Source organism: Ascidiella aspersa, chromosome 4 (assembly GCF_963924565.1).
Source record: "Ascidiella aspersa chromosome 4, kaAscAspe10.2, whole genome shotgun sequence".
NCBI lineage: Eukaryota > Metazoa > Chordata > Ascidiacea > Phlebobranchia > Ascidiidae > Ascidiella > Ascidiella aspersa.
Genome location: NC_139450.1, coordinates 10650337 through 10678243, shown reverse-complemented (window position 1 = coordinate 10678243; position 27907 = coordinate 10650337). Strand labels below are relative to the sequence as shown.

General features: G+C 36.5%; 2 protein-coding genes across 2 annotated transcripts; one reads left to right on the top strand and one right to left on the bottom strand.

Moving 5' to 3' along the window:
• The first annotated feature begins 1210 nt into the window (after positions 1-1210).
• Positions 1211-14949, top strand: LOC146147161 (uncharacterized). The gene is made up of 15 exons (XM_083387059.1): positions 1211-1346; positions 2060-2206; positions 2519-2602; positions 2805-2987; positions 3110-3230; positions 3463-4038; positions 4095-4182; positions 4739-4828; positions 5111-5225; positions 5598-5694; positions 6083-6225; positions 8574-8736; positions 9878-9971; positions 11308-11472; positions 12928-14949. The coding sequence occupies exons 1-15, from the start codon at positions 1277-1279 to the stop codon at positions 13018-13020; spliced, it is 2229 nt and encodes a 742-aa protein (XP_083243185.1). The 5' UTR covers positions 1211-1276; the 3' UTR covers positions 13021-14949.
• A 1441-nt stretch (positions 14950-16390) lies between these two features.
• On the bottom strand, positions 16391-25926 carry LOC146147160 (myotubularin-related protein 9-like). The gene is made up of 13 exons (XM_083387289.1): positions 25796-25926; positions 25462-25616; positions 24654-24762; positions 24309-24434; positions 23926-24096; positions 23643-23761; positions 23233-23331; positions 22375-22536; positions 21525-21613; positions 19993-20089; positions 18894-19070; positions 17859-18010; positions 16391-17441 (listed from the first exon to the last, which is right to left on the bottom strand). Exons 1-13 carry the CDS (start codon positions 25817-25819, stop codon positions 17200-17202), a joined length of 1722 nt encoding a protein of 573 aa, XP_083243415.1. The 5' UTR covers positions 25820-25926; the 3' UTR covers positions 16391-17199.
• Between the last annotated feature and the right edge of the window lie 1981 nt (positions 25927-27907).

Below are 27907 nucleotides of genomic sequence, written 5' to 3'. Positions count from 1 at the left end.
GCCTAAATGTTGACATCCTTATTGGACAAAGCCTATAAAGAAGACGTAATACGTCGCAAAAGTAGCACAAAACACTATAATAGTGATAAATGATAAGAAATGATTTGAACGTCTATTTTGGATCATAAAACGCAAAACTAGCATAAAATGTCGAAATATTGCAGCCCATACTTTAAATACTGTTCTTAGAAACGTACAGTCTTTAAAATAAATAAATTACAATTTAGCCAACACGTAAAAAAAAGTCCGTCGATAATAAAACGTTTCACACAACATTAGTTAAGCAATCGAACATTGGGCCACGGCAAAAGTATTCGTTAATTTCAATAGCACTAAAGAAAATCAACTTACCTTAAAGGTTTCAAGAGAAAGTTAATAAAATATGCTGCAAACATATGTTTAGAAATATTATTGTTCCTCCTAAAATCGTATTGTGACGCAATAATGTTTTTTTGTTATTAAACAGGTTGGAGTAGCATAATGCGGGTTTTAATAAATATGCATATTTTGTAAAGATTTTATGCGTTTTGTATAATAATAAACCATTTTTCCATCCATATATGAAGGCAGGTTACCAGAGTTTCTTTAAGATCGGGTTACCATAAATTTGCTCTAAAAGGCGTAAGAGTTTTGTTGATTATATAGGTTCTGCATAAAGTGTAGCCTTTTTCGTTTTTGTATATAAAAATAAATAAATGTCCTTGTTATACGTTCATATTTTACCACCTAATAAAATTTAACTAGGATTGTTGAAACATCCAAAATATATATTGTTTTTAAATTTCCAAATATTGTTCGTATCTTTAATATTTTCTTAGTTTTCATTAGTCAGTACTCAGTACTCGAGGCCTATACAAACCAATAATAGTGACATTTCCAATCAAGTTGAGAAATATGTCTAGTGTTTTGTGAATGCACCTGTTAAGTGTGTATTTATCTTGGTAGCTCCATACTATCCTATATATACTGTCAAAATAGGTAAAATGGTAGTTTGTTGTTTCTTTGAAAACACATTGCAGGGTGCTGGTCTAGAAACCTATCACCTTTTTTTACAGGAACGAAACGAGTTGTGAAAATGTGGTAAGATTTTAGATCACAGCTTCCATTGCAGCCCTACCTTATTTTGACAAGAAATATTTGGTGAAATTTAATCGTATATAATTTTTTCAGAACAGAACTACATATACATATACACACATGTTATAATTATATTTGCCAGTGCTTAAATTTGTAAACATGTGAGCGATTTAAGCTTAGAATATACTGACCTATTACAATGTCAAGCCTTCCAAGGAAGCCAACTACCTCTACTGTTGATAATGAAGAAAACAATGACCCAGAACTAGGTACTTACACATTATTTATTTAACTTATAAGTAAACTGTAAACTTTGCTGATCGAAGGAAGTAACTGATTAATTCAGTGTAAGAAGTACATTTTTGAATTGATCTTCAAAACAAACAAACAAAAAATATACAAACACTACATGTGTTTTTTTATCTGCAAATTTATGTTGTGTTTAGGTTTGTTTAAAATACAATATCAGATCCTCAGATACGAATCTAAGCTGGATTCATATCCAGTTTTGCCGTTTTTATTGGTGATTGGAACTGATATATATGTAAATTTAATGTTTTACCATGTAAGGTTGCGCCTAATTGTACATACATGAGTGTCAAGTTTTGAAAAAGACATATAGCTCTCCCTGTAGTGTGGCGTCACAGTTTTTTTTTACAGGTAACCGACTAATTACTTTGCAGTCTGCAACAACCTTTGTTGAAAAAGGGGTATTGGGCGAGCGACTAACGTGTAATGCCAATAAAGGGATTTTGCAATTTCCTTAAATGCGATAATTTGCAAAAGTAACATTCCATTGTATAACTTGCTGACCTTAGAGAAAATGTGCTACGAGGTTGCTCAAGGCCAACTTGATGCCAATATTCAACGAGGGCCTGTTTTTATATCACGTTTTATGTTTTTGATATGTGGTTATACCTGTGTTGTATTTTGTTGATTCAAAAATTTCTCATTCGTTATCAAAACAAAAATGGTGTTCTAGATAATGTAGAAGCGTCCAGTGAGATTGGCACAGAAGATGTCCCTAAGTATAGGAAAGATAAAGCACAGAGCAACTGGAGAAAGATATTTCAACCTTGGAAGTGGAAGAAAAAGAAGAAAAGTGAACAATTCACAAGAACAGCAACAGGTTAAATCATTACTGACAAATCTCTTCTGCATTATATGCTCCTAAATGTTTTGTTACATGGATATATGTGTTATGATATTTACCATGCAAATTCATGTCTGCCAGATACTTTAGCTGATATAAAAGTACTATTTGCCATGGCATATATATAAATGAAGTTTTACAAGGTTTTGAACATGTTTTACAAAGTACAACAAGCATTGCTGTTATTTTTATTCTAAAGAGCTTACTGTGCAATTCTGTATTGGAGTGTTTTTCTAAGTATAAACTTAACATAAATGCCTTAAAAGTGATTTGTGTTGTTTATTGTAGCTTTGGAACGAAAAATATCTGTCCGCAGCACCAAAGAGGATCTCATGAAAAAGGGTGTCCTGCAAGAAACAAATGGAAACTCCGGTAAAACCAATCAAGTTTACCTTAAGGCAGTTCACTCTGTATGGCTTACATATTTGAAACTGAAAACAGTGTGTTTATTTTTAAATAAATTGTTACAGATTAATCTGCAGTTTTACATCTTTTGTTTTTGCAGGATCTCATACACTCTATGTATATTCAATTCAGTTTAAGCTAAAACGCATAATGCCAGTTATCTGTTTAGGTGTTGCAAGTCTGCAATACAAGGCACCAAGTCCCATTCCAGAGCGCTTGGCTTCAGTGTCATCAAACGCATCCGACACATCATCTGATAAAAGCCAGAAGGAGAAAAAGTCCGGCAGCTCCAAGAAACAGGCTTCATCAAGATGGAGAAATAAAGTTAAAGGAAAGAAACAAGACGTTACAGGTAATTCTGGGATATATTGCTTTAACCAAGATAACACATATGTTTTTCACAGTTTGCGATTTATTGCTATGTTTTTAATTGTGCATGATGATAGGTAGTAATATGTTCTAAAATGTTTTCAGTGCCTCCTGCTGAACAAGGCTTCAGACAACCAGAGGGTTCTTCACATTCGATGCGAGTGACAAACAAAAAACGACTTGCTTCACAATCAGATGAGCCTGGCAGTCGTCATCCAATTTATGTGTATGGGCTTCACATTTTGTTACATGAATGACAAATTCATTTTTATAAATAAGTTTTAGTAATACCATGTATCAAAGCTATTTCACTAAAAATATTTTCACTAAATCACCATTTATCAAACAATGCCTTATTCTGACCCACAAGTATTTAACAACATTACATTTGTATTGTTATAACTGTTTTTTGTTTACATAAACAAATGGCTTTTTAATGATTTATCTTTTATCTGCAGTCATCGTAAATCACCATCCGATGAGATATCCCGCGAGTCCGAGTTCGGTGCCAAGCACATTGCTCACCGACACTCATACCAGATTGCCACTGAGCATGGCTACAACATGCGAGATCAGCCTGTCGTCGGCCGCTTCCAGATGCGAAACTCTGGAGGGAATGAAATGGTGGCGGTGGGATTAATCGGCAAAGGGCCAAGGGAGGGTCACACAGCACCCGATGCATCATCAACAACAAGAATGATGCCACCGCCTCAGCCGATGGCACGCTCACATGGTACAAAACCACCCCAGCCAAGTCAGGTTCCTGAAAGTGTGCAACCACAAGATCGCGAAGCTTCGGGGGAGCCTTACCGAGGTCCCCATACCACCGCTGCATCAATGCCTCCTGCTCTGGCCGCGCGACTATCACAAGACCTCAGTAAGGCAATTTCCGGAAATATTTTCAACCATCCCCCGGTGAACAATCCACCTGCAAGCGGTGCTACAAGTAGATCCAAAGATGTTGAACATTCCACATCGTCACAAACAACAGCACTCCAACCAAAACACTCAGCAGCAACTGCAGCAAGTTCAAGGTAAAAAACTCAATTTTGCCTGCATCAAGGTCTTTTTTAATTTTACATTTTTTTAGAAATGCTGAATATCATTTTCAAGATGGCCCTGGTCAGTCATTCGAACCTCAAATGCAACGTCCTGTTGCAGCCAAGAGATCGCATGTGGTGAGCTATTTAGTGATTTATCAAGTGTTTTATCAATTGCTAAAATTAACATGACTATACCTGTTTGAATACAATCTATTTAAAACCGTTAATCATAACAATTGTGTTTGACAAAAAAAGTAAAACATTGTGTATCACAAAAAAATGTCTATAAAAATACATTATCCACTTATTCTTTAGAATCTATTTATCTCCCAAAAACTGGTTAGAACTAAACTAGGTAGTAGGTATGATTGGTTTATGTTGAATCATTTTTGCCTTTGACCCCTGTTTGTTTTTGTTTCGTACTACTTGTTTTTCGGTCAAATGTTTGATACCACTTGGTAAAAACTTGAGTTTATGAGATTTGTGCTACACAACTGCAATTAATAGCAACAATGCCTACTTTTATGGATTTATAGTTATACAACCATGTCAACAAAGATTGAGCTCTGCTTCTCTGTACCAATTTGTAATTAATTATATCTTGTTTATACTTGCAAAGCTGAGCATTGGCGAATTTCTTACCGTGAAAAAAATTACAAAAATGTATATTTAAAGTAATTACATTTTGCAGAATCCGTCTTCGGGGCCAACAACTGGGCATTATGTCAGAGCTCCACCCCCCAAACCTTTTCCTAAACCATCCAAACAGACCGTTGATCAGGTATGTATTATTCATACATTGCTGTTCCATCGTACATTACTATGCTATGATATCAAATTTTGTATTAATTCAAAATATGTGGTTTGTTTCCTCTTGTGTCATTGAAAAGTTTAAGGTATGCAGAATTAAATAGCCCTTTTTTCTAATCAGGTCACTTTAAACTGAACATGTTACCCAGCCTTACATTTATGCACTAAATTGTTTTTAGCAATAGAAATTTGATTACCCTTGTGACCTCCACTAATCCCTGGAGTAATTATCTTTTGTCGTTTGTTGTTTTAGGTTAGCGATCAAATGCGAAACACACACATCGGAATAGATGTTCAAAACCAGTCTCAAGCAGCACCTCCACCACCCCCACAGTACAGCAAACCCCAGTTTCAAAAACCACAAAATGGTAGATACCTCTTAAGCTAATTATCAAATTTGTGAGTGCAATTTTGACAGGTCCACAGAACATCCTAAAGTAGAAGTAGGATTTACCTCCAAAAGTCTTGTATGAGTGCCCACATTTTCCAAATGCCTTTGTTTGTTTACTTGTCATTTCTATTTGAGTTATGCCACTGTTTGTTTAGCAGTATTGGACAATGTCCAAATTGTATTCCACTAGTACAATAGCAGTTGCTTGTATTAAAAAATAAAGCACCTTTTTAGCTTAATATAATGACACAGTTCAAGACAAAATATTTTTCATATAGAAGTTTTTATTTCTATGCCTGTTGAATAAAGCCGGTGATTATGTTATTTTTTGTGCAATTTGTGTGTTTAGATGTTCCAACTTCAAAGCAATCCAATCTCAATGGTCCTGTTATGTTTGCCAATAGCGCTGAGATTATTCAGCGCAGTACTCAAATGGATATTCCTAAGTAAGTAGTTGCAACTGATTTTGTTTACTTAGTAATACTAATCACCATTCCCAAGCAGTGCTTGTTTGTACTTTTAAAGCATTTTAGCTTTTGGTTTTTAGTCATTAGGTAGATATTTTTTGTACTTTTGTACATATTGCAATCTTGCCAAAGCAATTGTACATGTAAATGTTTGCCATATATTAGTATGGATTAGTTAAAGTTAAGTGGTGAAATGAATCAGCAGTTTAAATCCATTCCCTAAACAATAAGGATTACTTTAGCAGGTAATATTTATACAAATGACATTATAAAAGATTACAGTCTAATCATATAATTAAATTACAACATTTTCTACTTGCAACAAACTGGGCTGTTTCTAGCATTGCATGTGTTTTTATATATACAGGTTTATTCGCGACAACTATGTCCCACAACCTCAGCCATGTGCAGATGTCGGTCAGTATGATGATAACTCAGATACGGATTCGCTTGGTCCAGTCCTTTACCGAGACGACCCAGATGACCCTCAAGAGGAAGAAGAAGACTCTGGTAAGGGCATTTTTATTGGGCTCTATTCATTTTACCTTTTTAATTAGTTGAATCCACTGCAGGTATGTTAAAAGCATGAGAATCTTGTCATTTGTTTTGCTATATTATAATATGTCCACTGAAAAAAAGTACAGGTAAGTATGATATATAATATAGATGAAATTGAAAAATTCTATATACACCATACAGTCTGCAGATTGTTTTAGATTTTAATTGTGCTGAAAATCTAATAAAAAGAATGTGTTAGCTCTAGTGTGGTGGGTATTTTTGTGCTGCAAACATGCCGTGTTTACTGCCTTGTGTCACGATTTTATCGGGCTGTGCAACAATGGTGATGGATGTTTATTGCTTTTTAATATACAATGATCCACATCCTGCAGTTTGTTTTGCTTGTGGCGCGATATTTTGCTATGTTTAAACACTGACCATTTCCTTATATATAAACTGTGTTTTTACTTTTTGTTTACAACAATTTTACTTCAAATAGAAGTCTAATGCCCCATTTGTTTTATTTGGATTGTGCAAACCTTCTATGTCAAATTTAAGCATTTCAATTCAAATCGTAAGCCATTGAATTTAAATCTTAATTTATTTAAAAGTTTGTTTAAAAGATAAAATGAAACTTTTATAACTGTTGGTATAAAATCTGATTTCACTAATTTTGACAGGTTTTAAATTGCCATGCTCTATTCACTTTTTTCTTCTTAAAACCATGTTGTCTAATCGATAACACGCAAACTGGATTACCCCTAATGCTTGGTTAAAAATCAATGACCCAAACTTTGGATTGGTGCCTTTAAATCAATACCTTGTGGAAACACACAGATGTTTTGGTCCTTTTTGGGCTTTTTGTAGGGTCCTGCCTAATCAAGTTGCATGCTAGACTTGTTACTTTTGCTCAACCTGCAAAAAAAAAGTAGTAAAAAAAGTAAATCTCACTGCAGTATTTTTAGTTGCTGATTAGTGCTTTATTTCAATTGTAAAGTTCTTCAGTATAAAGTTTGTGCACACTTAGTATGGAAAGTGTAGTTGTGTGTCACAAGTGCAGTTGTGTATTTATTGGTGGTATTAATATTTTTGGTTGTCATAAACACGCACACAAACATGTTGAAGATTAGTGCTCCACTTGTTTACCTGTATGTTTTAGCTGAATTTGAAAGCAGATTGCTTTGCATGTCTATATATGCTGTTTTGTTTTGTTGCGACGCAAGTCAGAATTTTTGGCTCGGTTATTTGGGGAAAAAATATGACGCGAATATTGGAAGTGTGAAGTGAATCAGTGTTTCCTGAAAGACAGAGAAACCAACGACCAATAGTAACAATAGTTTTCAAGGCATTCATTCCATTCATGTCAGACCACTGTGCTTTCAGTTGCAAACTTTGCTGATGTTGGCACTGCTGCTGTCTTGTTGTTGTTTCATGCGCATAAATAATCTAACATGCTAGAAAAAGGGTTGTCTGCTTAACCAGTAGACTGGAGGAAGTGTTGAGTTGCAAGATGTTTTATCAACAGGGTTGGGCCCATATTTATATTTTGAGTATTGCTGGTTGGGTTGTTTTGAAATGATACTGAATTTTAGAGAAAACATGCAATTTCTGATGTAGTTCGATATATTATTGGTATAGTAATAGTCAAACAAGAAGCTTTGCAATAGATCAAATTATGATAAACCTATTTTAGCTGTCTATGTTTATTGGGCATTTTTAAGTTATTTGTTTACCTTATATGTTTGTATGATTAAGTTTATAGAAATTGTTTAATTTTATTTGCCGCAAGTGCTGTACAAGGAACTAGCCAATGCATGCTTTGACATGCCTCATTTGCCAAAATTTTTAAGAAAAGTGTTTAAAGGTGACTGGATTGAACCTACAGGTAGATAGAATTAATATGAATAAGCCAGTAGAGTGATACTGAATCATACAAACTGTCTGAGCATCCTGTTATTTATGGTTACACAATTTAAATTTATTGCAATAACTTTGCTCAGCAATTTTGACAAATATATACTGTAAAATAAAATATAAAGACAGAACAATAGATGCATATAAATATAATGACTTCTGTTGCCAACTCGGTGCTTCAATTTATCACCATTTTTAAGTTTTTAAAAAAAGTCAAAGACATTACTTGAATGTTGAAAGTTTTATCCTAACTAAAGGATACTTTATACGTACTTGGTTGGCCAACTAAGTTTACTTTAGACCCTCAAATGTCATTCATTATTGGTTTGTACCTTAGTGCGACTACAAAATGGTTGATGATTTATGACTTGTCGCAACAATCTAATTTAATCTTGGTATAGCAAAATCTTGACGCTTGAAAAAACGAAAAAAATATATATTTTTAGATGAAGATGTTGGCGGTCTTGCGGCCAAGGTGGCCAGGCGTGACACCCTCGCCATGCGACTCGCCAATCGTCCCGACAAAAAAGAACTTGAGGAAAGAAACATCATCACAAGTCCTCCCAAGTCCACAGAGGAGCAGTTCAATCTTAAAAACAACCTTACCAGGTGAGGGTTTTGGAATGCAACAAAAAAAAAGAATAACATATTTTCAATCATTTGTAGTTAGCGTTAATGTTGTTTTGTTATCTTAGGCATCAAATTTATAAATTTGTATTAATGTCAAACGACTCTCTTTGGTTTATATCGCAGTTTCATAACTGCATTGTTTGCATTACCAATCGTAATTCGTTGCAAAATTGAAATACCTGCCTGTAGAATTATCAACACCTGTAATCTTCGGCATCAAATTTATAAATTTGTATTAAGGTCAAACGGGATTAGGTTTATATTGCAGTTTCTTAGCTGCAATGTTTTCAATCCAAATCGTATTTCGTTGCGAAATTGAAGACTGTCTGTGGAGTTACCAACACTTGAAGTCGTTTCTGGGTTTCTAAAACATAATGCCCACTTATGGTCGTAGTAATAACGGGTGAATCCGTTTGACTGTCTGGTTTTCTGAAATAGACTCGCGACCCGCAGTCATAACACTGAGCAAGGCACGTCGACTTTAAAACTACGCGCGTAATTTCCGCCGTCGCTCTTGCTGATTTGGCTTAAAATGCCCAAAGCCCTAAAGACTAACAAGCGCTGATCGATACTGAATCCGATGTGCTTGGTGGTAGTGTGGCGATTTATTTTTAGGAACTCCTGGCTTGGACACATTTGTTTCTAATCGATAGCAGTGATTTTACGTTTGTTGGGTAACCTTTTGATGTGCACCGCATAATGTTGTATTTCTGTTGAAACGTTTATGTATATATTTTGTGGTTAGGTAAATGGATAAAGTTTTTTGAATAGCTGTCTCGGTAAGATAACATCTCGACAACGAGCATTACCGCGAGATTTATTACGCCACATACTGTCAGTCAGTGAAAGCGATTTATTTGATCTCGCACTATGATAATGTCAAGCGCACAGACTCCTAATTAGTTGAACTACGTGCTTGTCAGAATATCTTGTTTGTAAGTTTGTCTCGCGAAATTTTGCTCTCAAATTACCATTGTTTCTGTGCCTTGCTAGTAATAACTATTACCGATTTGGTCTATCAAATGTCTTTCAAACCTTTCTGAGCAAAAGTGACAAACAAAACACATGTTTTTAAGTTTGCGTACGCAATGTTTCCCAGTTAACATGAAATTTTGTGCAGGCGATTGAGCCAACGACCTTCCAAGGAGGAACTGCAGCAGCGAAACATTTTACCAAACGAAACGCAGGAAGATAAACGAACTGAAAGGGAGAAGGTATGTCATGTAAAACAAACGACAATTTTCTAACTAAAAGCACGCTGCGGCTTGATTCAGAACACTTAATTTTTTTACAATTTTGCTCCAACGTATTGATCCAATACTTTTTTTTGAAATATGTTTTGCCGGTATTTTGTGTACTAGTATTTGCGAAATACGCTGGAGGCATACTAATATTTTACTTTACATGTTTAGTTTTGTTGTATTAATAATTTTTTTGGACGAAGCAAAAAATTACTACTGTCTCGGCATTTTCAGCGCGCGTTTCTACAACAACAGTAAATGAGATGACTATAAATCGAATTAGACAGATAAAATTGTGTGGACAGTCGAACAGGTGGTTACTCACTTACTCTTCGCTTGAGGTCGAAAGTATCCGTGCCAAATACACTAAAGCGGCGTCCCACGCATTCTTACATATTAACCCCGCTTTCAGTTTTTGCTGATGCAATAACATTCGACAGTTGTTAGTGACCTCACGTCGGCATGTGACAATCATTCCCCACGCACAGAGTGCCGCAAATTTCGCGAGTACCGCAAATTTTGATTTTGTGCCAGTGGTGAAGTGATAATAGCCAATTAAAGCAACTCAGCGTGTTTTTTGTAAAGCTTTTCTGGCTTTTAATTTCATCTTTGTGTCTCATCTTTATATTGATCTGGTTCCTTTTATGACACTTTTTACGCCCTTACCACAATAACTGACTGAAGTAATTTTTTTTATTAATGAGTTATGAATTTAGATTTTCAAATTTGTTGAATACAAGCGTCATCAGCAGGGTATTGACGCTCTATTGTGTTTGCGGCACAGGAACAATAGTCACATCAAATAATAGTGCCGCCGTTGATATTTTTTGTCAACTGTCATGTTGAAACGATTTCTTCAAATAAGATCTTTTTTATCATCACTAGCCCAAGCCATTCCCCGACCTTTTAAAACAGGTTTATCACAGTGACCCAGACGCATTATCTCGTAAGTTCGTAACCCCTTGTCTCGATCGATGCTTTGTGCCCCCAGTACTACTAGGCAGTTTAACTGTTTTTGTAAAAAAATTAAAACTTGCTGCGGTTCACGAAATAAGAACGTAAGGACTTTTTACAAGTTGTTAACTCTTTAAAAAGTACTGAAAAGTCTGCTTGTTTGATGTTTACTAACTTCCAATGAATTAGTCATGTGCTACGCATTCAACACTTCAACACTTCAAATAGGTTGCAATGCCCTAGGCCTATGACCTGAATAGAGGATACATTTAACGTCGGTTAATAAAAGTTGCATATAAAAAAAAAGTTCACGACCGAGGTTTGGCGACTAACACACTTTGGCGAAATTACGCAGGTGAAACGTCAGTTGACCCGTAAGCTGTCGATGCGACCGACCGTGAAGGAGCTGGTGGAACGAAAGGTCCTCATCAACTGGCACGAGTACGTGGAGGTGTACGAGGTGCAGAACTACGACAGGAGGGGAGACAAGCCCTGGACCAGGCTCACGCCCGCTGACAAGGTATGCAATTGGCATTTGCCCGTCAATCATTTTGTTCTGCATAGAGTACTGAATATAACCTTGTTAGCAAGGAATCGCCAAATTAATAACACAAATAAAACGGCAGCTAAAAAAATAACAGCAATCTGGTAGCTCTTTATTAAGCAAAACCACAAGGCTGTATTTTAGTTATTATTGGTTTGTGTTATTTTGCGTTCAAAGTTAGGATTGCTGTTTAATGTAAGTCTTTAGACGCCATTTGAGGGATATTTTTTAATTGGATCGAACAAAGTTATTATAGACAACTCGTAAAATAGGATTAGCATCGTTACAAACCTTTAGAAAAAAAATATTATCTTATTTAAATTTGCCTGTGCACGAAATATACAATAAATACTGGAATCTTACCAAGCTGTTCTTGGCAAGTTAAATGTTTTATTTTTATTTTTTACTGTTAGGATTTAACGTTATTCTATGTCGACGCCTATCGCCAATCTGGAAATATGCAATCGCTGTAACGTGATTACATTCCCACGCTTTTCGTCGCCAAGCAATTTTTGTTTAGCCCCACTCAGCTGTAGTTAAACGAGATAGCTCAACGCGCAGGATTATGCAATGTTTAACAACCGACTGAAATCAATCAAACAGTAAAAGTGGCGGTAAAAGAGACACTCAGTCATTTTTAACGAATGTGACTCTGGTCGCTTAGTTCACATTGCTGGATTATTATTAGCGTATTCGCGAAAATCAAAATAAAGACGTCGCGTATTTAACATTGTTGTATTACTTCGATGCTATAATTTAAAAACGATACATAATATGCCAACTAAACGTCTGTCAATAGCATTAACTTGATACGCTTGCCAGATGGCATTGTCGAGGCGGTTGTTTGTATTTTTGGGTAATTCAACTCTATTTTGTGATTTCCTTGTAACTTCAGTCACTTCCTTTATGATTTTCCGTTCTGTCTTTTCTAAAAAAAGAACAGATTGGCCATAAAAAGGTTGAGAAACACTTGCTTAAAGAGTCGTGCATTTAGTCAAATATACTAATGTTTTTTCTACCTTAAAACACAAAACGCTACCTTTCTCCCTTCTTGGGACAGCAGTGGTTCTCAACCGGGGTGCCGCGCCCTGGTGTGACATTTCTTATGCTCAAGGGTGCCAAAAAATATTAAGAATCTGATTTTTTGTTCAATTTGTAAGCTTCTTAAAACAACTCCTTGTGTATGAATAAAGACCATTATATCAAACGACATTTTCCTACATGTTTTGAGTTAATTTTGTTGTTTCAGTTCAATTTGTAGTGACATTTCAGAAAATGCTCAACGAAAATTTCACAAATCTATGTATTATTTTTGAGAGGTGCCGTAAGCCGTAAACGCTGAGAATCACTGTTCTACAGCAACATTCGGCGCGTTCAGACTGGCAAGTGACTTCGTTTTTAACGCGAGTTTTATTGATTTCTATATCGCAGGCGTCGATCCGCAAGGAACTGAACGAGTTCAAGGCAAACGAGATGCAGGTGCACGAGGAATCCAAGCGCTTTACTCGCTTCCACAAGCCCTGACTCCCGACTCCAAAGGGGGCTCCCCTGAATCGAAGGGGCTACCCGTCAACGGTCAACGATCCCTGCCAGATCTCTAACACTTGACGGCGGCGAAGAAAAGCGATTGGATTGGAGATCGGGCGACGTTTCTTTTTCCGGACACTTGCAATCCCCGAGTGCAGCGTTAAGGGCGATGGCGGCGACTGTTTGCGACCTCGTTGAAAAAGTATGATTGCATTATGAACACTCGCTCGGTTTTCTAGATCTTCTGACATTTCGCGATCTCAATTGTTCTAGTGCGTTACTTTATGTGTATACAGCGCTCTTTGTTCTTTAAGAAAAGTACCGCTGACCCTTTTTGTTTGTCATTCGCCGAGCGTTTTGCTCACAAGATTTTGCCAAAGCATCTGTCGCAAATTGTCGCTCGTGTCGCCCCCTTACACACGTTAGCAACTCGAAATAAAGAAGCGAGACTTTCCACCTAATTATCACTTACGTCAACTTTTCCGACGCACTTCCAACTTTCCATGTTGTCTATTTAAGCAACTGTAAATTACATCTCATACCGTTTTAATTTATGTACAAGCCGTTTTTGTGCCAGTTACGAACAAATCGTTTCAAGTTAAACAGTGATTTTCCATCAAGTGCACACCAGACTAAACTTTCATTTTACGCAGTCTATGCGAAATAACAAGTAATTTATCCACCGTAGCCCATATATCCTCCACATAGCCCTGCTTGTATTGCGCTGTATCCTCTCTGTTGTTATTTTTCTAGAAAATTTATTCCATTGCTGATTTTTATCGACTTGTTTCTATTTCTTGTTTTTTGCGCGATTTTAATGTTGTTGTGTGATCAAGTGCATTAGGAGCCATGTTGTTGTTGTTTAGATTAACCAAAGCTCAAAAACACTGCTCTTTTGAAAAGGTATTTTTGTAGGTAAATTATAAAATCACACCCGCATTTCAAACGCTGGAGGCGTATGTCAACATTTGTCTTTTGTATGTTATAATCGTCTTGGTAAAAAGTTCACTTTTTGTGACACGTCGCCGAATATTTTGTTTACCACCACAGCTCACAAATATCAAAGGCGTGATTGCCTGAACCTAATTACCTTTAATGTTGTTTTATTGATGTTATAAAGCCATCAAGCCTATATTCATTTAAAATCTACGTTGACAACCAATATTCGTTGTGAGCGATTGGCAACTAAATAGTTTTGGGGGCAAGTTTAATATAGCCCGCAGGTGAATTTTTCTGAATTCTCGCCTATTATATGCTATTGTTCCACCCTGTGTCCCAGGGACAAGGGTGGAAAACTGCTTTCCACGAAAAAAAACAGTAAAATATTAGAAACTCAGTTGGAACCGAACCAATGTGGTGCTTGTTTCGCATTACTATTGCATTAAAAACATTAGCACTGTTGCCTGTTATTAAACACCACGTATACCATGTCACACCGTCTCAGCGCAAACGCGTTGGTTTCAGTTCTGTCCAACTTTTGGAAACTTCTGAAACGCACATCTTTCAAAAAAGTACACGTTGTTTATTATTTTGCCTGGTTGAATTCTACTTCTTACTTACTGTTTCTGCTCGATCGTCGAAGTTAGGCACTCCTTGTGTTGTTCGCGACTGACCTCCGCAACTCAAATCCCAATCTAGTACAAATCGCGCCACTTTTTGCACGTCATCACACCTTTAGACCTCGGCGCATCGCTGTTAAATTGCGAGCGAACGTGCTGTAAATACCAAAGGGCGCTCTGCTGTTTATTTGTATCCGCAGCCGGCTTGAAATTGAATTCACCCCCGACGCAAATTTCTGATTGGCGAATATATTTTGTGGAAATGCAGTTCGATGTAATTTCGACGACGCGACGACTTTCTTAAGGGCTCGCTCGCGCAAGTTATTCGCTGTATTTTCCGTTGTTGATTTTATATATAAACTTCAGCATCATACTTGCTCAAGACTGTTCACCTTTACCCCAAGTTTAAATCAAATCCAGGTCCAGTCACTTTAAATCAGTGTCGAAGTCGATCGGTTGTCAGGTCCAAGTTTAGTTGTAGGCATTAAAAAATAACGTTTAGCTATATTTTAAATTCTCTGGTTTTTAAGTTTAAACTCTATAAATCAACTCCTAATTTGCTTTTTTTATGCTCCTTTTTCTTACAATTTTGTTTCTCCTGATTTATACTTTTTTGGCAAGGCAAAGTGAAAAATGTTAAAACTTTATACTTCGAAAACCTATAATTTGCATTATGTAGGCTACTCTAGCATCTCCGATGAATCCCCCCCTAAACGTTTTGTCTATGATTGAAAACCACAGCTCTTTAGATAAGTGCTTGTTTGCTTGTTTTAAGAAAGTAAAGTAGACTAGAATTAAATTATGAGAATATTTAAAACCACAGCTCAGGAATTCGCGTTCCGATCGAAGGCGATAACAGGTTTTGCACTGGAAATATTTTAAATCCTCTACCTAAGGTGTATGACTCCATACCGTTTAACCCAGGAATAGGGGATAGGCAATTAGCCTACTTTTTGACGGGGCACATGAGAAGCAGAAAATATCTTGAGATAGTTAAAAAAGGGGATCTTAAATTAGACTCAAATTGTAGGGCCATGACAAAAGGAGGATCTAAACAAAATATATATAGAAATCTCTAAATATTATTGTTTTGACAAACTGGCAATAATAGAAATAGGTTATAATTCCCAATTAATCTATTCAACTAAATAATACAAAACCAAGTCAAAAACATCAAAGGTTGGTTTAATGAAAAATGTGCCGCGGATCCGATTAAAATGCTTGGCGGGCAATGGTTTGCCGAGTTTCACCAACATATATATTACACTGTTGGTGTTAACGTGCCTATTTTATGTCTCATTTTGAACGCTATTTTAACCATTTTAAAATTTATTTTACCATACAAAATAGTTGTTCGCTTATGGATAGCAAACAATAAAAAAATCTTATTCAAATTCTAGGCTTAATTCACAAAAAAAGCAGGCGGCATATCTATTTTCAGTTGTTCTATTTTAAAACTTACGTATAATCATAATAAATTTATGCTACTTATACGTGTTTGATTTTTTTTTCCAGGTTCTATGTTTTTTGTAAAGGCGACAATAAAAGATTTCCCTGCATTTCAAAAAAATGTGGAGCATTTAAAAAAGCGACAAGTGAAATGGACATCTCAATATCGCTTATAAATTTAATGTCAAATAGACATTAGAAAAGTTCTATAGCACTGATCGGCGAAGCATTATTTTACACCTGTATGGCACCCATACTGGCACATTGCGCCTGGGGCACGCTAACAGCTAGCAAGTCAATCAGCAGATAGTTTCTTTTGTCGTAACCTGTCTACACTTCACTAAAAAGAAAGAATAATATGGCATAGAAATCTTGATCATGTAATCAGCATAGAAATGTAAATATTATTTGAGCATATAATAAAACATTTAAATATTAAACTAACGACGAGCTGAATGATGATCACCCACACACAAATTAAACATTTGTACCAAATATACAAATACAACGTGCCAAGTCTTGTGTTAGGCAGTAGTAACAACTTATTGGCATACCTTATACTGGGCTATGGATTTATGTAAATACCATTATATAGCATACAAAAACGCGTTCGGCAATGACGTATAATCGTACAACTTTCAAGTACTATGTTTGGCACAAACTTATGTATGGATTCAACATAATCAGAACGATTACGGTAATGATTCTAGGCGGAGTCGCAAAATTGTTAGCTTTTCCTATTAGTGGCCTGTAAACGCCAGACAAAAGTAATAAACAGCTCAAGCTCGTGTACTGCTGTTCATTATTATCATTAAATCGACATAGCCAACAAGGGCAGATCAATCAGCCAAAGTTGTTAAAAGAGCTGAACTCGCTATTTTTAACATTGCTATAAGATGGATTTTTAAACAATTAGGGACAGAAATCAGATTTAAAAACATATTAAAACACAAGGCAAGTTAAATGCCGGATCCTTTGTCGCGGCTAACCGATCCTGGTAGAACAGTCGTTTCCCCGATTAACAACGTTATAATATAAGTTCCAATTATAAAAAAAAAGAAACATCGCAGTTCCAAGCGCAGTACATTCGAGTCGAGAGGCCCCACCTTGCCTTCGCGCAACACAAAAGTAAAAATAATAATGGAAAGCTGCATATCGGAACAAGCATTCAAGTTGCGCCGACAACGTTGGCGGCAGCGGCGAAAGCGTTGACGCCGTTTGCGGCGCCGGCCAGGCATGAGTCGGCGCCGCCGTCGTCGGCCGGGTCGGCGCGATCGGGCTCCTTCTCCAGGGCGGCAATTTGGCGCGTGAGAGTGGAGACCTGGTTTTGCAGATCGGCCAGGTACGACATGCTTTCGTTGACGATACGACGCACCTCTTCCGACGGGTCCATGTCGCGCAGGAAGAGACCTTTATCGAGATGCGAGAGAAATGTAATTGGGGAGTTTGAATAGGATTTTGAAAGAAGAATCAAATGTAACCCTGAATGAAGTATAGGTAGCTATACTTCTTACACAAGAAAATTTTTACATAAAAACCTAAAATGCTGGCTTTGCAAGTTTGAATTTGATTTATTTTTTTTATTTGGGCATCGTAATGAGGCCACTTGGTAGCAGATCGGATCGCTAAAATTAATGTCTTAAAAGTATCGGGCATCTTATTAAAATGTTAAGTATTTTTTTAAGGATATCTTGAGCACACCCGATCAGTACCAAGCCCCTGCGCGAAAACTGCACTAGCCGATATAAAAAGCACACAGAGCAGGCAGATTAACACCATCTTGAAATGTAACACATTGCATAACAAGCATAAAATGTTTGAGCTTACCGTCCCAGAACAGTAAGCTCTGTGGTGCCACCGACGGCCAAAGCACGCCTTCCCTGCGTTGGTAGAGCGGGTTGATGTATTGCGGTAGTATGTTTGCTGAGAGGAGGTACGACCAGAGGGATACCGTCTTCGTGCGAACCTTGTATTTTCGCCTGCAATGCGGGAAACGTTTCGGTTGTTGTATTTCTTTCTTTGTTTTAGGAAAAAAATAACACGAACACCTATCAAGGAGCGATATTATAGCACCTAACAGTAGGGCTAAAGGTAAGCCCACGTAACTTTATAAAATGCGAGATTTTCAGAATTTAAAGAAAATATCATAAAAACAAACATAGAAAGCGTTGGGAATGTCTTCGCACATTTATAACAGTATATAACGAACCGCGCACATAACAGTAAGCAATTCAACAAATCTTTGTCAACATAAGTTCCAAACAGAAGAGTTATTTTGCAAAGAAAGTAAAAGTTTCGAAAATACTAGATGGCCTTGTAGGTCTAGTGATAAACATGTCAAAATGTTGCTGCCTTCGCGGCAGAGAAAAGTTATTCCTTTCATGCATGTCATATATTACTGTCGAAAAATCGTTTTAAAATCGATCAACAACTTGAATTGGCCTGTTTTTCCTTTTTGTCAAAAAATATCCAAACATTACCACAAAACCTAAGGCGTCGAGAAGGGCTTATCTTTTCTGGTTTATTGCGTGTTCACCAAATCTAAAAACAAACTAGATAAGAGTAAGTTTCCGTTGTATAAACAACTGCACAACTGCCTTTCTAGTAAACTTTAAGCTCATTGCGGTAAAAAAAAAAAAAAATGATCGCAAGAATATTAAAATACGATTAGCATTTTGTTAAATACTGAAAACGTGTTCATTAGAACACAGCTCTCAGTTCCTCTACCCAAATAAATGGCAAATTACTAAACAATTAAAAAACGAGCGTTCCTGCAATGGCGAAACAGACGCTACGAACGCAAAATCTGTTCCATTCGAGCAACTAAATAAAATAAAAATTGGGAGAACAGCGCGACATTACCTTTCCATCTCATTGTTGCAGAGGAACGAGCCGAAGTCGGAGGCGTAGGCGTGCCTGTGGAGAAGTGGAAGCAGCGACGGCGCGAATTCGAAGCTGAGCGGAAACTGCTCGACCAGCTGGTGAACGCAGTCCAGAAAGATGCTGAACGTCGGGCCCTCAGCGCGCGCACGCTGGTTGCTGGCGAAAGATAGAAAAAGTTTAATGCAAGAGCGGACCAGTTATTATGTGCATGGTTTGATTCATCAAAAAATTAAAATTTGTGGCAAATTTAATTATGCAGAGACCCATACAGCCCAAACCTAAAAACTTTGTGTTTATAGGTTTATCTGTAAATCTTTTCTGGGTACAGTGAAGAAAAGACCCTAGAATGGCTTAAAAAGAAAAACTGACTGTTTGTCGAACAAAGTCTACGAATGTGGTTTGTTCGTTTCGCGCGCACGCTAGTTGCTGGGAAAAGATACGGAGAGAGTTTAATGGAAAAGCGGACTATTAGATTTCGTAAGCGCTCGCCATGCAAAATTACATAGCATATTGAACGTCGTTGTAATGTGAACGGTTTATCAAATTTAAATGGCCACTGCAGCGTGTTCTGAGGAAGTTGCTCGCAATTATTCTGAAATCAGCCGAGAATATCGAAATAAATTTTGTTTTCTAAGTATATTAAACAAACAATCTTGATAGCCGTATTGGTCTAAATCATTTTGTCAACAGCGCCAGTTATTTTTAGTTTTTTTTAATAAAGACTGATTCCTTTTAACTTTAAAACTACACAGATTGTTTAAAGATTGATCCTATTGTATTCCGTAAAGATAAAGTTAGGCAGTACCGCGATATGTTAAAGGTATGTTATGGTAAACATCATACCGCTACGATAAACTTCATTAAGCGGCAGTGGCCACTCAGTTGGCACCGACTTTTAATGGCAAAAATGTAGAAAAACGTCGCCCAAACGTTGGTGCCAAATTGCCAATGACGATATATGCTACCTGCTTTGACCATAAAGAGCGATAAATCTTCGGTCTCTACGCGACACCGTCCAACTGTCGGTATATAGGCCAAGTACGCGATTTCAAGGAAATGTCTTCAACTAACATTTTACCTGTGTGCAGAGTGGAAGGTTCGGTCGCCGAATGGGTGCCCGGCCTGGATCCATTCGACATCAATGAGACAGAGGAAGCCTCGCATTGTTCTACAATCTAAATCAAAACGAAAACTACGGTTTAACAAAACTGCGCGTTTACCGACCCCTGTAAGCACGAGAGGTTAAAAGCTTATTAAAAGCTTGACATCGGATGCTTTGCCTTTATTCTGTTTATTTTGATAACTTCGACCGTTTAAAATTCTTCATTGAAGAAGTTGTTAAAGATGTTTAAACTGGTCGAAATACACAGTTTATAGTATATCGGACTACTCTCGGAAATCATTACTAAAAAGGTTGACATCACAGCGACCTTAAAAAGAAAGGTTTAACCCTTTGATACAGTCGATATTTGAGGCTATAACACAACTGTTTTACAAAAAAGCCCTATACTAACGTGATAAAAAAAGAACTATAATCACCAAAGATTTAATTGCAAACGTTACAACAATATATATTGATTGTCGTTTACATTTAATTAAATGTTGTATGAGTTTATCGTGCGGAATATACGATGACAACGAATCTGCCCAGCAGACATCGGCATGGTATTACTACCAACCACAAGTAAATTTGAACCCCTGGTCATGTTTAGACTTCCTTGCAATTAATCAGCGGCAAAGCGAGTGCTGTTCTTGGTATTTTCACCGCAAAGCAGTGGCCGCCTGGCGGAAAAGGACATGACGCAAACTTAACAGGGCAAATTTGCTGTCAAACCAAACAGTGGGTTCAAAAATTATAAAAAAAACATTGAAATTATTGAGTTTCCCTTTTCTTTTAAGTGGCAATACAATTTGTGTTTTTATTTTGCGAATATGTGATCCAACGAAAATTTTGGAGATGATATTTGCTGGCAGTAAAAGAAATAGCCCTGACAAAGAGACTATTTTCAACATCGGCCACTAATTACAAGTAGAGATAATACAACATAACCAAGACACCAGAACGATCGGTATACGTGTCAATAAACAAATATGTAGGCAAAGTAGCAAATCGTTTTGAAACCGTGTACATTTTTCATTTAAAACAGTTGACTGTTTAATAAGATGGCCATTAAGCGCAATATGGTTGCCATTTTGGGGGAACAGATCGTTATAACATTATTGTACGCTGTAGCATGCCATGTGCATTTCCACGCTACCTTTTAAAGCCGGAACTGGCCAACATACATTTGGTAGACAATATGTACAGTATACTGACAGGCGTTTGGTTTTTGTTCTAATGAAAACCATAAAATTAAAATTTTGGACATTGTGATGATGTATCCCAATTACTAAACACGGCTGTTGTACAAGAAAACATAAGTTACAATGTTGATGAACCGGGCTCAATGCAGTCAATCAAAACCATCGTAAAAATCACGTAATTTCCTTTCGACAGTAAAAAGAAACTGTGGTAGCTCAACATTGACAGCGCAAAACATGAATAACTTCTACAAAAAAGTCTGTCGCTATTCGCCATTTAAGCGGCGTTAGCAAAGTTTATAGACTTACAAGGGTCGAGAAGGATCTGAGTGAGCGATGTGACAAGAATTGTTGAATCGGTTCCATCAGCTCCGTGGATAAGCATGGAGGCGCCGTCCCTGCGTGCACAAACGCAAAGCCGGGTGACAATTTGTTTTGCACTTCCGACTGCATGGGACTACGCAAAGACAGTCGTGCCAAGGCGTGGCCGGAGGGTTGCGGTTACTTATGTCCAAGACGAATGTACATGAAATGTACGCCGCTGTTGTGTGTTTTTAGGTGATTCATTTTGTTCTACAAGGGTTTGATGCGCTTACAACTTAAACGGTTGATCAAAATTTACAAAAAAGGTATAGGTTTGTTGGCCTAAATTTACCTTAAACTTAAGGTCTTCAACCGGCATTTGTAGCAATTAAACTAAAAAAGGCATGAAAACAAATAGAATGTTTACATTTTTCTTAAGACTAGAGTTAAACGGTTTCCTTTGTATCAGGCGTAACAAACCTAGGGGTCGGTGGCATAAACACGTTGCCAAACTACGCCACAAACAAGCTAAACTATTTCACGTTTGTATGGCAAACTACACATTACTTTTTTTAGCGAGATGCGCAATAAATGCCTACATATTCTCGTTGCGAACATTTATGATCCGAAATACAAAGTACAGTTTTTACCTATATTTGTTATCAAGGTAAACCATGAAGTAGTATAAACTTAATGCACATCAACTTTTATATCTCGATAGTTTACTACAAGGTTTTCAAATTTTAGTTACGTAAACTAGTAAGCTCGCAATTAGTCTATCGAACCGAACTGTATATCGATTGTGAGGTCCGGCGACTCCTGAATAAAATTAAAGGCACTATAGGCGGTAACTGACTTGTCAACGCACTGCGCAACCACGCAAGCCGCTCCAAGGGCGTCTTTAATGTGAGACATCCAGTTGCTGGATTCCAACTTGCTCTGCCACTTGTCGGCGCTCGTGGTGCGATCCTGACAAGCTTCGACGATACGGATGAGGCTCTCTTGCTGTAGATTGTACCTGAAGTAGCGGCATGCGGGATAAACTAAGAGCGATTGTAACCGACTAGGGTAGGGGGACCAAATTTTCTCACGGGCTGACCATTGCGGGCCAGGTAACTGTTAGAACGATCGCGGGCCGAAATGATTTTTTTTTCAATTGTAAAATTGTTCTACCGGCAAAATTTTAAAACTGAAAACAATGCCTGGCACTGGCAGCAACAGCATAATTAGTAATTTTTTTGGTTGAACTTCATGTTTGTTATAGGAAGTAAATAACTGTTCAATAAAAACCGTAGTAAGCCTTACTAAATTGTCGTTTACATTAAAATTTCATCATTTTAGTTTTGAATTGCATTTAACAACCTTACAACTGTTTATCTTCTTCAAAGAAATACGCCGGGTTGTAGATTTGTGACCCCTGCCGAAGAGATTGTTGATAAGCGCAAATTCCAAATAACTTTATCAGAATCCATCATAATGTTAAATGCTAGTTGTAACTGGTAGATTTTAGTATATTTTATAATGCAGCGTAACACTAAAAATGTAGCATGCATTGGAAAACTGCAGAGTTGTTTTTGTAGAGACACATAATGTTAAAAGTAAATAGTTTTGTGAAACAATTACATCATGTTATCTGCATTTATAGGGGATATTATTACTCTGTATTACATTCAATTCATGTCACACATCTGTTTTAACTTCATTTAATAGGAACCTCTGAATAGATTGATTGAACTTCCTCCATTGGGGATAGTTGAATTCAGTCTCAAAACCTCCACCCTTAGACCGAGCTTGCACTGCTGCCTGTTGATTTCTGAACAAACGAATAATATTAAATAAGAAAACACATCCCTATAGCTAAGCAATAGGTATAGTTTACCTGTAACCCAATGTTATTGGATACTCAAAAACATATTTACCATAGTAAAATATTCATGAGGGTAAGTCTACTAAATGTACTCGGGAGTCTTTTTCATGGGTGAGTGAAACCACCTAAGCTTTCTAACGATTTTCAGCAAGCAAGGGGACAGCTGTTAATGTGTGTTTGATTATATAGGTGGTTGACATGAATTTGAAGTGTAAAATTGCAGTACATTTATTGCACATTTTAAAGTGTTTCTATACCTTGTGTCCAAAATATATCCCCTGTGCGTGCTTCCCAGAACAATGTTGACAAGTTTCTCATCTTCCTTACACCTCCTTTGATTTGGACCGGTGAGTGGCTGGCCACATCTCATGATAACCTTATTTCAAAAAAGAATAGATTAGAAAATTGAAAAGAAAAATCTATATAAAGGTTGAACATACATCACTACAATTTGCTCATATTGCACCATAAGCACCAGATCATAAAATTAAATTTAAGTTTTTCGACTGAAAAATTATAATAAAAAAGCTTGTTGCTTACTCTTCCATTTGTATGGAAGTAACTCAAGATGGGAAACCTTCCACCAGCACGGAATTGTGCAGATTTCATAATCATGTTGTCGTCAATATCTTTAGGGACAATCACTTGTGAAGGGTAAGATGGACAGGTCGTAAAGTGCAGGTTCAAGTTTGAGATTCTCCATTGATTTGTCTGCATTAAGGGCAACAAACATATTGAGTTTTTAAAGGGTTAATAATCGGTTGTTTGTCATTGCTTAGTTTGTTATGTAAATCATACAAACAAGCTTTGTAACATAATATTTAATTGACCCTGGCCTGTTATGTATAACATCTCAATAACACATTAATTTTTATATTTTATTTTGAGTTGATTACAGTATTCCTAGTATGACTTAACCTTACCTTTTTGGACAATGAAGCGAATTGATTCTCAACACAAAACAAATCATAGCCATCCTCTTCAAATTTGAAAAACGGTCGAAAGAAAAAGGGATATTGTAGTGCCGGGTTGTTTATGCATGACAAAGCCTGATGAAAAAACAAGCTTTATTTAAAACAAAATTACATTTTAAATTTATGTTTTATTTAATTATATTTTAAATGTATGCACCAGCTTTGAGTTTGTGATTTCACATTTAAAAACAAAAATGAAAGTGGTTTCTATTATTGCCTTTCGAAAGAAATTTTTTAATATCAAAATTAATCTTATTTTACAAAATAATATGGTAATTCAAGTTATAAAATTACTTCAATAGTGCTGCAGACATTTCCAGCATCTTCAGGGGAAGGAATGATTATCTGGTACTGTTTGAAGTCCTTACATTTTAAAATCAAAGCATTTCTTTCAGGTGTAAATCTAAAGTAAGACACATATTAGGGTAAAATCAGAGGTAATATAAATTAAAAGTACACCACAAAGTGTCTGACTAATGTATATATTTCAACTCGTTATTTAAGTTCCAATTAGTTTCTTTCGAGTAAGCGCTCAATTTAAAGTGAGTAGATTCAATGTGTTTGGGTAAAACTTACTCTTCAAAAATAAACAATTATAAATTTCATTGTATGAAGTAGGGGTGTCTAATAATATAGAATGGAGCTGATAAACGATGCCAAGTGATAGGATCACTATTCATTCGATACTAGGTTGGTATCGGTGCTGATCCAACATCAGAATGATATTAGAATTTCTGCCATGATTTTCGTTTCAAAACAGAGTTTCTACCTTGACAGGTAAATTTAACAATCTATAGTTACTAAAAACTTAAGTCAACTCAACTTCGTAAATTTCCACCTAATAACTTGGAAAAATGACCTTTAAATGCTCCAATTTTATCAATTTGGCCTGTTCAAGTATAATTTAACATTATTTAGTATCAGGTCGGATGGCGATACTCTTTGTCAAAATATTGCGTATCGGTATAGGAATCCAATGTCAAGTATCGGACATCCCTAATGATAAATATGACAGGAATGTGTTTAACTGTGTGAAGTCTAAATGCATGCTGAATATAATTAAGCAAGTAAAATATAATTATTTAGTATGGAATAAATTAACCTTTTTTCAACGGCATCAACATTTTTGTGAAGGATCCAATATTCCTTATTTTCACCATTGTGTGAATAGAGAATTAGGTGGTGGCCAGTTAAGCAGGCTGTTACTGGAATGATCCCCATTTCTCCTTCAAGGAATGCATCTTCAACTTTGGGTGTCTTTGAAGTAAAAAGAATGATTTAATACAGTATAATGTTATCCATACACACACACATATTTATATTACAGCATAAGCCAACTTTATTGTCAATTGAAAATTTATCAAAACTTACACAGCACACATTAATAAAATTCTGACCAATTGACCGCCAAATATAATCATAAAAACCTGCTTTACCTGAATAAACTCCGAGAATTCCATATTTATTGACAAAATTCGTATTATATTTTATTAGCAAAATAGTTTAATCTCATCTGGCCTTCTTATAATATGCCATGCACTTTCGCATTGGTAGTCTACAAAAAATGTTATACACACAGAAATAGTAAAAATCGTTTTACAAAACCGGGGTACAGTAAAATCACACTACACGTTCAGGAAACGTGAGTTGTATGACAAAGTTAACAAACATAGTATCACGCAAGACAAGCATGCTGTATAACATCTAAAACTAACTGGGTAAAATCGTGATTAATTATTATGGTTGCCTGTTTGATTTTCTTTAGCCAGGGTGGGAATTCCCCTACGCGTCACGAAAAGTTACGTTTCACCGGTTTGTTACGTCACGCAGAAACGATCACAGAATCGTTTGCGCGAATGACAAATGATACTAGTTAAAACTAAAGTCAAAGTTCATTATTTCAACACGAATTAAACCTAGAGTCAAAACCGTTACATAAACTATTTCCAGTGTTAAATTTTAATAGAAATTAAAGCAAAATCACACCCAGCAATTTTTAAAACTCATAATAGTTATTTCAACAGAAGGGCATTCTAATTGACGCTTTCGTTTAGACTCCTTTCAGGTTGCGTATCTAACTCGCGAGCCAGCCACAAGACGTTCTGATAATTAGAATTGCATTAGTCGATGAACGAACAACCAGTTTCAAAGTATAGATCAACGAAACAAGTACGCATATAGCCAGGGTTACCATCTGCTCAGACCAAAAAATAAGCACGCTACTAAAGATCAGGGACAGATTCAGGACTCTAGGGGTGAAATCCAAGGTTTCAGAAATAACGTTATAAAATAAAATAAAAAAAAAAACAGCTATTTTTGTATGCGCCAAACGTAGCATAATCGCGCGAAGCGCAAAAAAATGCGTTTATTAGGTTGAAATTGGCAAGTTAACCACCCTTATTTAATGCAAGCTTTGTCAATGTTTTCTCGTCAGACCGCACCAGTTATGCAAATTTTAAACCAGGGGTCGGCAACCTTTTTCTAGTCGCGGGCGAAAACCAAACCAAGAAAGGTCTTTGCGAGCCACACAAAATGATAACTATAAGAATTGTGTGATTGAAATGTTAGAACAACTGTGAATCAGACGGATCTCGGATATTTTTTGCACTTTAAAACGTGTTTAATTACATTTACAGAGGCAGTAATTAGTGTTGACGCAAAGCGTGAAAAAAAAAGTTTGTTCGTTTAAAATTCGAGTTCGCACGTTCGTCATCCAAACTACTAGCGAAAAGTGTAACAGAAATACTTTAAGGGAACGCGATAACATTTAAAGGTAATCTAGCTCAGTATTTGTTAATCGATTTAAGTCAAGGCGGCACGTGGCTAGCGAAGCGAGCGCGATTTTTTTTGGGTATAGTGGTATTTCTTTCAATTTCTTGCAAGTTTTTATTACATTGCTGAAATGAAAAATAAAAAAATGTTAAAAAATATATGTCCAATATTTTTTAATATGTTTTCCGTTTTGGCGCGACGCACGTAGAATAAACATTGGCGCGTAGCGCGAAACATTTTCGCAATTAAGTGGTTAAAATGGACAAAAAGTTTGTGCAATAGACTCGTGTCTAATTTGTCAAAGAGGCGGCGGGCCGAATGAATTACATCGGCGGGCCGGATGCCCGCGGGCCGTAGGTTGCCGACCCCTGTTTTAAACCATGGTGCATAGCAGCATGAAACGCCTAATTCTGACCCTTCCTGGTAGTTAAGTTTGGTTCACTTGAGGGAGTTTGGCTTGTAATAAAATTATTCATTGAATGATTTACTGTAATGCATCTAGCAATTTTTTTTGTACTAACATTGTGTTTTCCATAGCCTATACGGGCTGATTTAGCATTTTGTCTGTACTGACACAAAAATGCCAGTCCTCACGTCAAGCCGAAAGTGTACTTGATTGCTAAAGCAACCTACCACACTTCTATAGGCTATACAATGTATTTTTTAGATTTAGAATAAACAATCACAATACATTGTTATTATGTAATTTAATGCATTACTGTTATAATCTGGATTAAATAACTTGGTAAATATAAAAAAAATGATAAAGAACGCGT

Excerpts from the sequence above, each read along its gene's own strand:
- LOC146147161 (XM_083387059.1), top strand. The coding sequence starts at position 1,277 with ATGTCAAGCCTTCCAAGGAAGCCAACTACCTCTACTGTTGATAATGAA. Across the intron at positions 5,226-5,597 it reads GTTTCAAAAACCACAAAATG|ATGTTCCAACTTCAAAGCAA; the intron begins GTAGATACCTCT and ends TTGTGTGTTTAG. Across the intron at positions 5,695-6,082 it reads ACTCAAATGGATATTCCTAA|GTTTATTCGCGACAACTATG; the intron begins GTAAGTAGTTGC and ends TTATATATACAG.
- LOC146147160 (XM_083387289.1), bottom strand. The coding sequence starts at position 25,819 with ATGGAATTCTCGGAGTTTATTCAG. Across the intron at positions 24,435-24,653 it reads ATGTCTGCAGCACTATTGAA|GCTTTGTCATGCATAAACAA; the intron begins GTAATTTTATAA and ends TTTTTTCATCAG. Across the intron at positions 19,071-19,992 it reads ACCTTCCACTCTGCACACAG|CAACCAGCGTGCGCGCGCTG; the intron begins GTAAAATGTTAG and ends ATCTTTCGCCAG.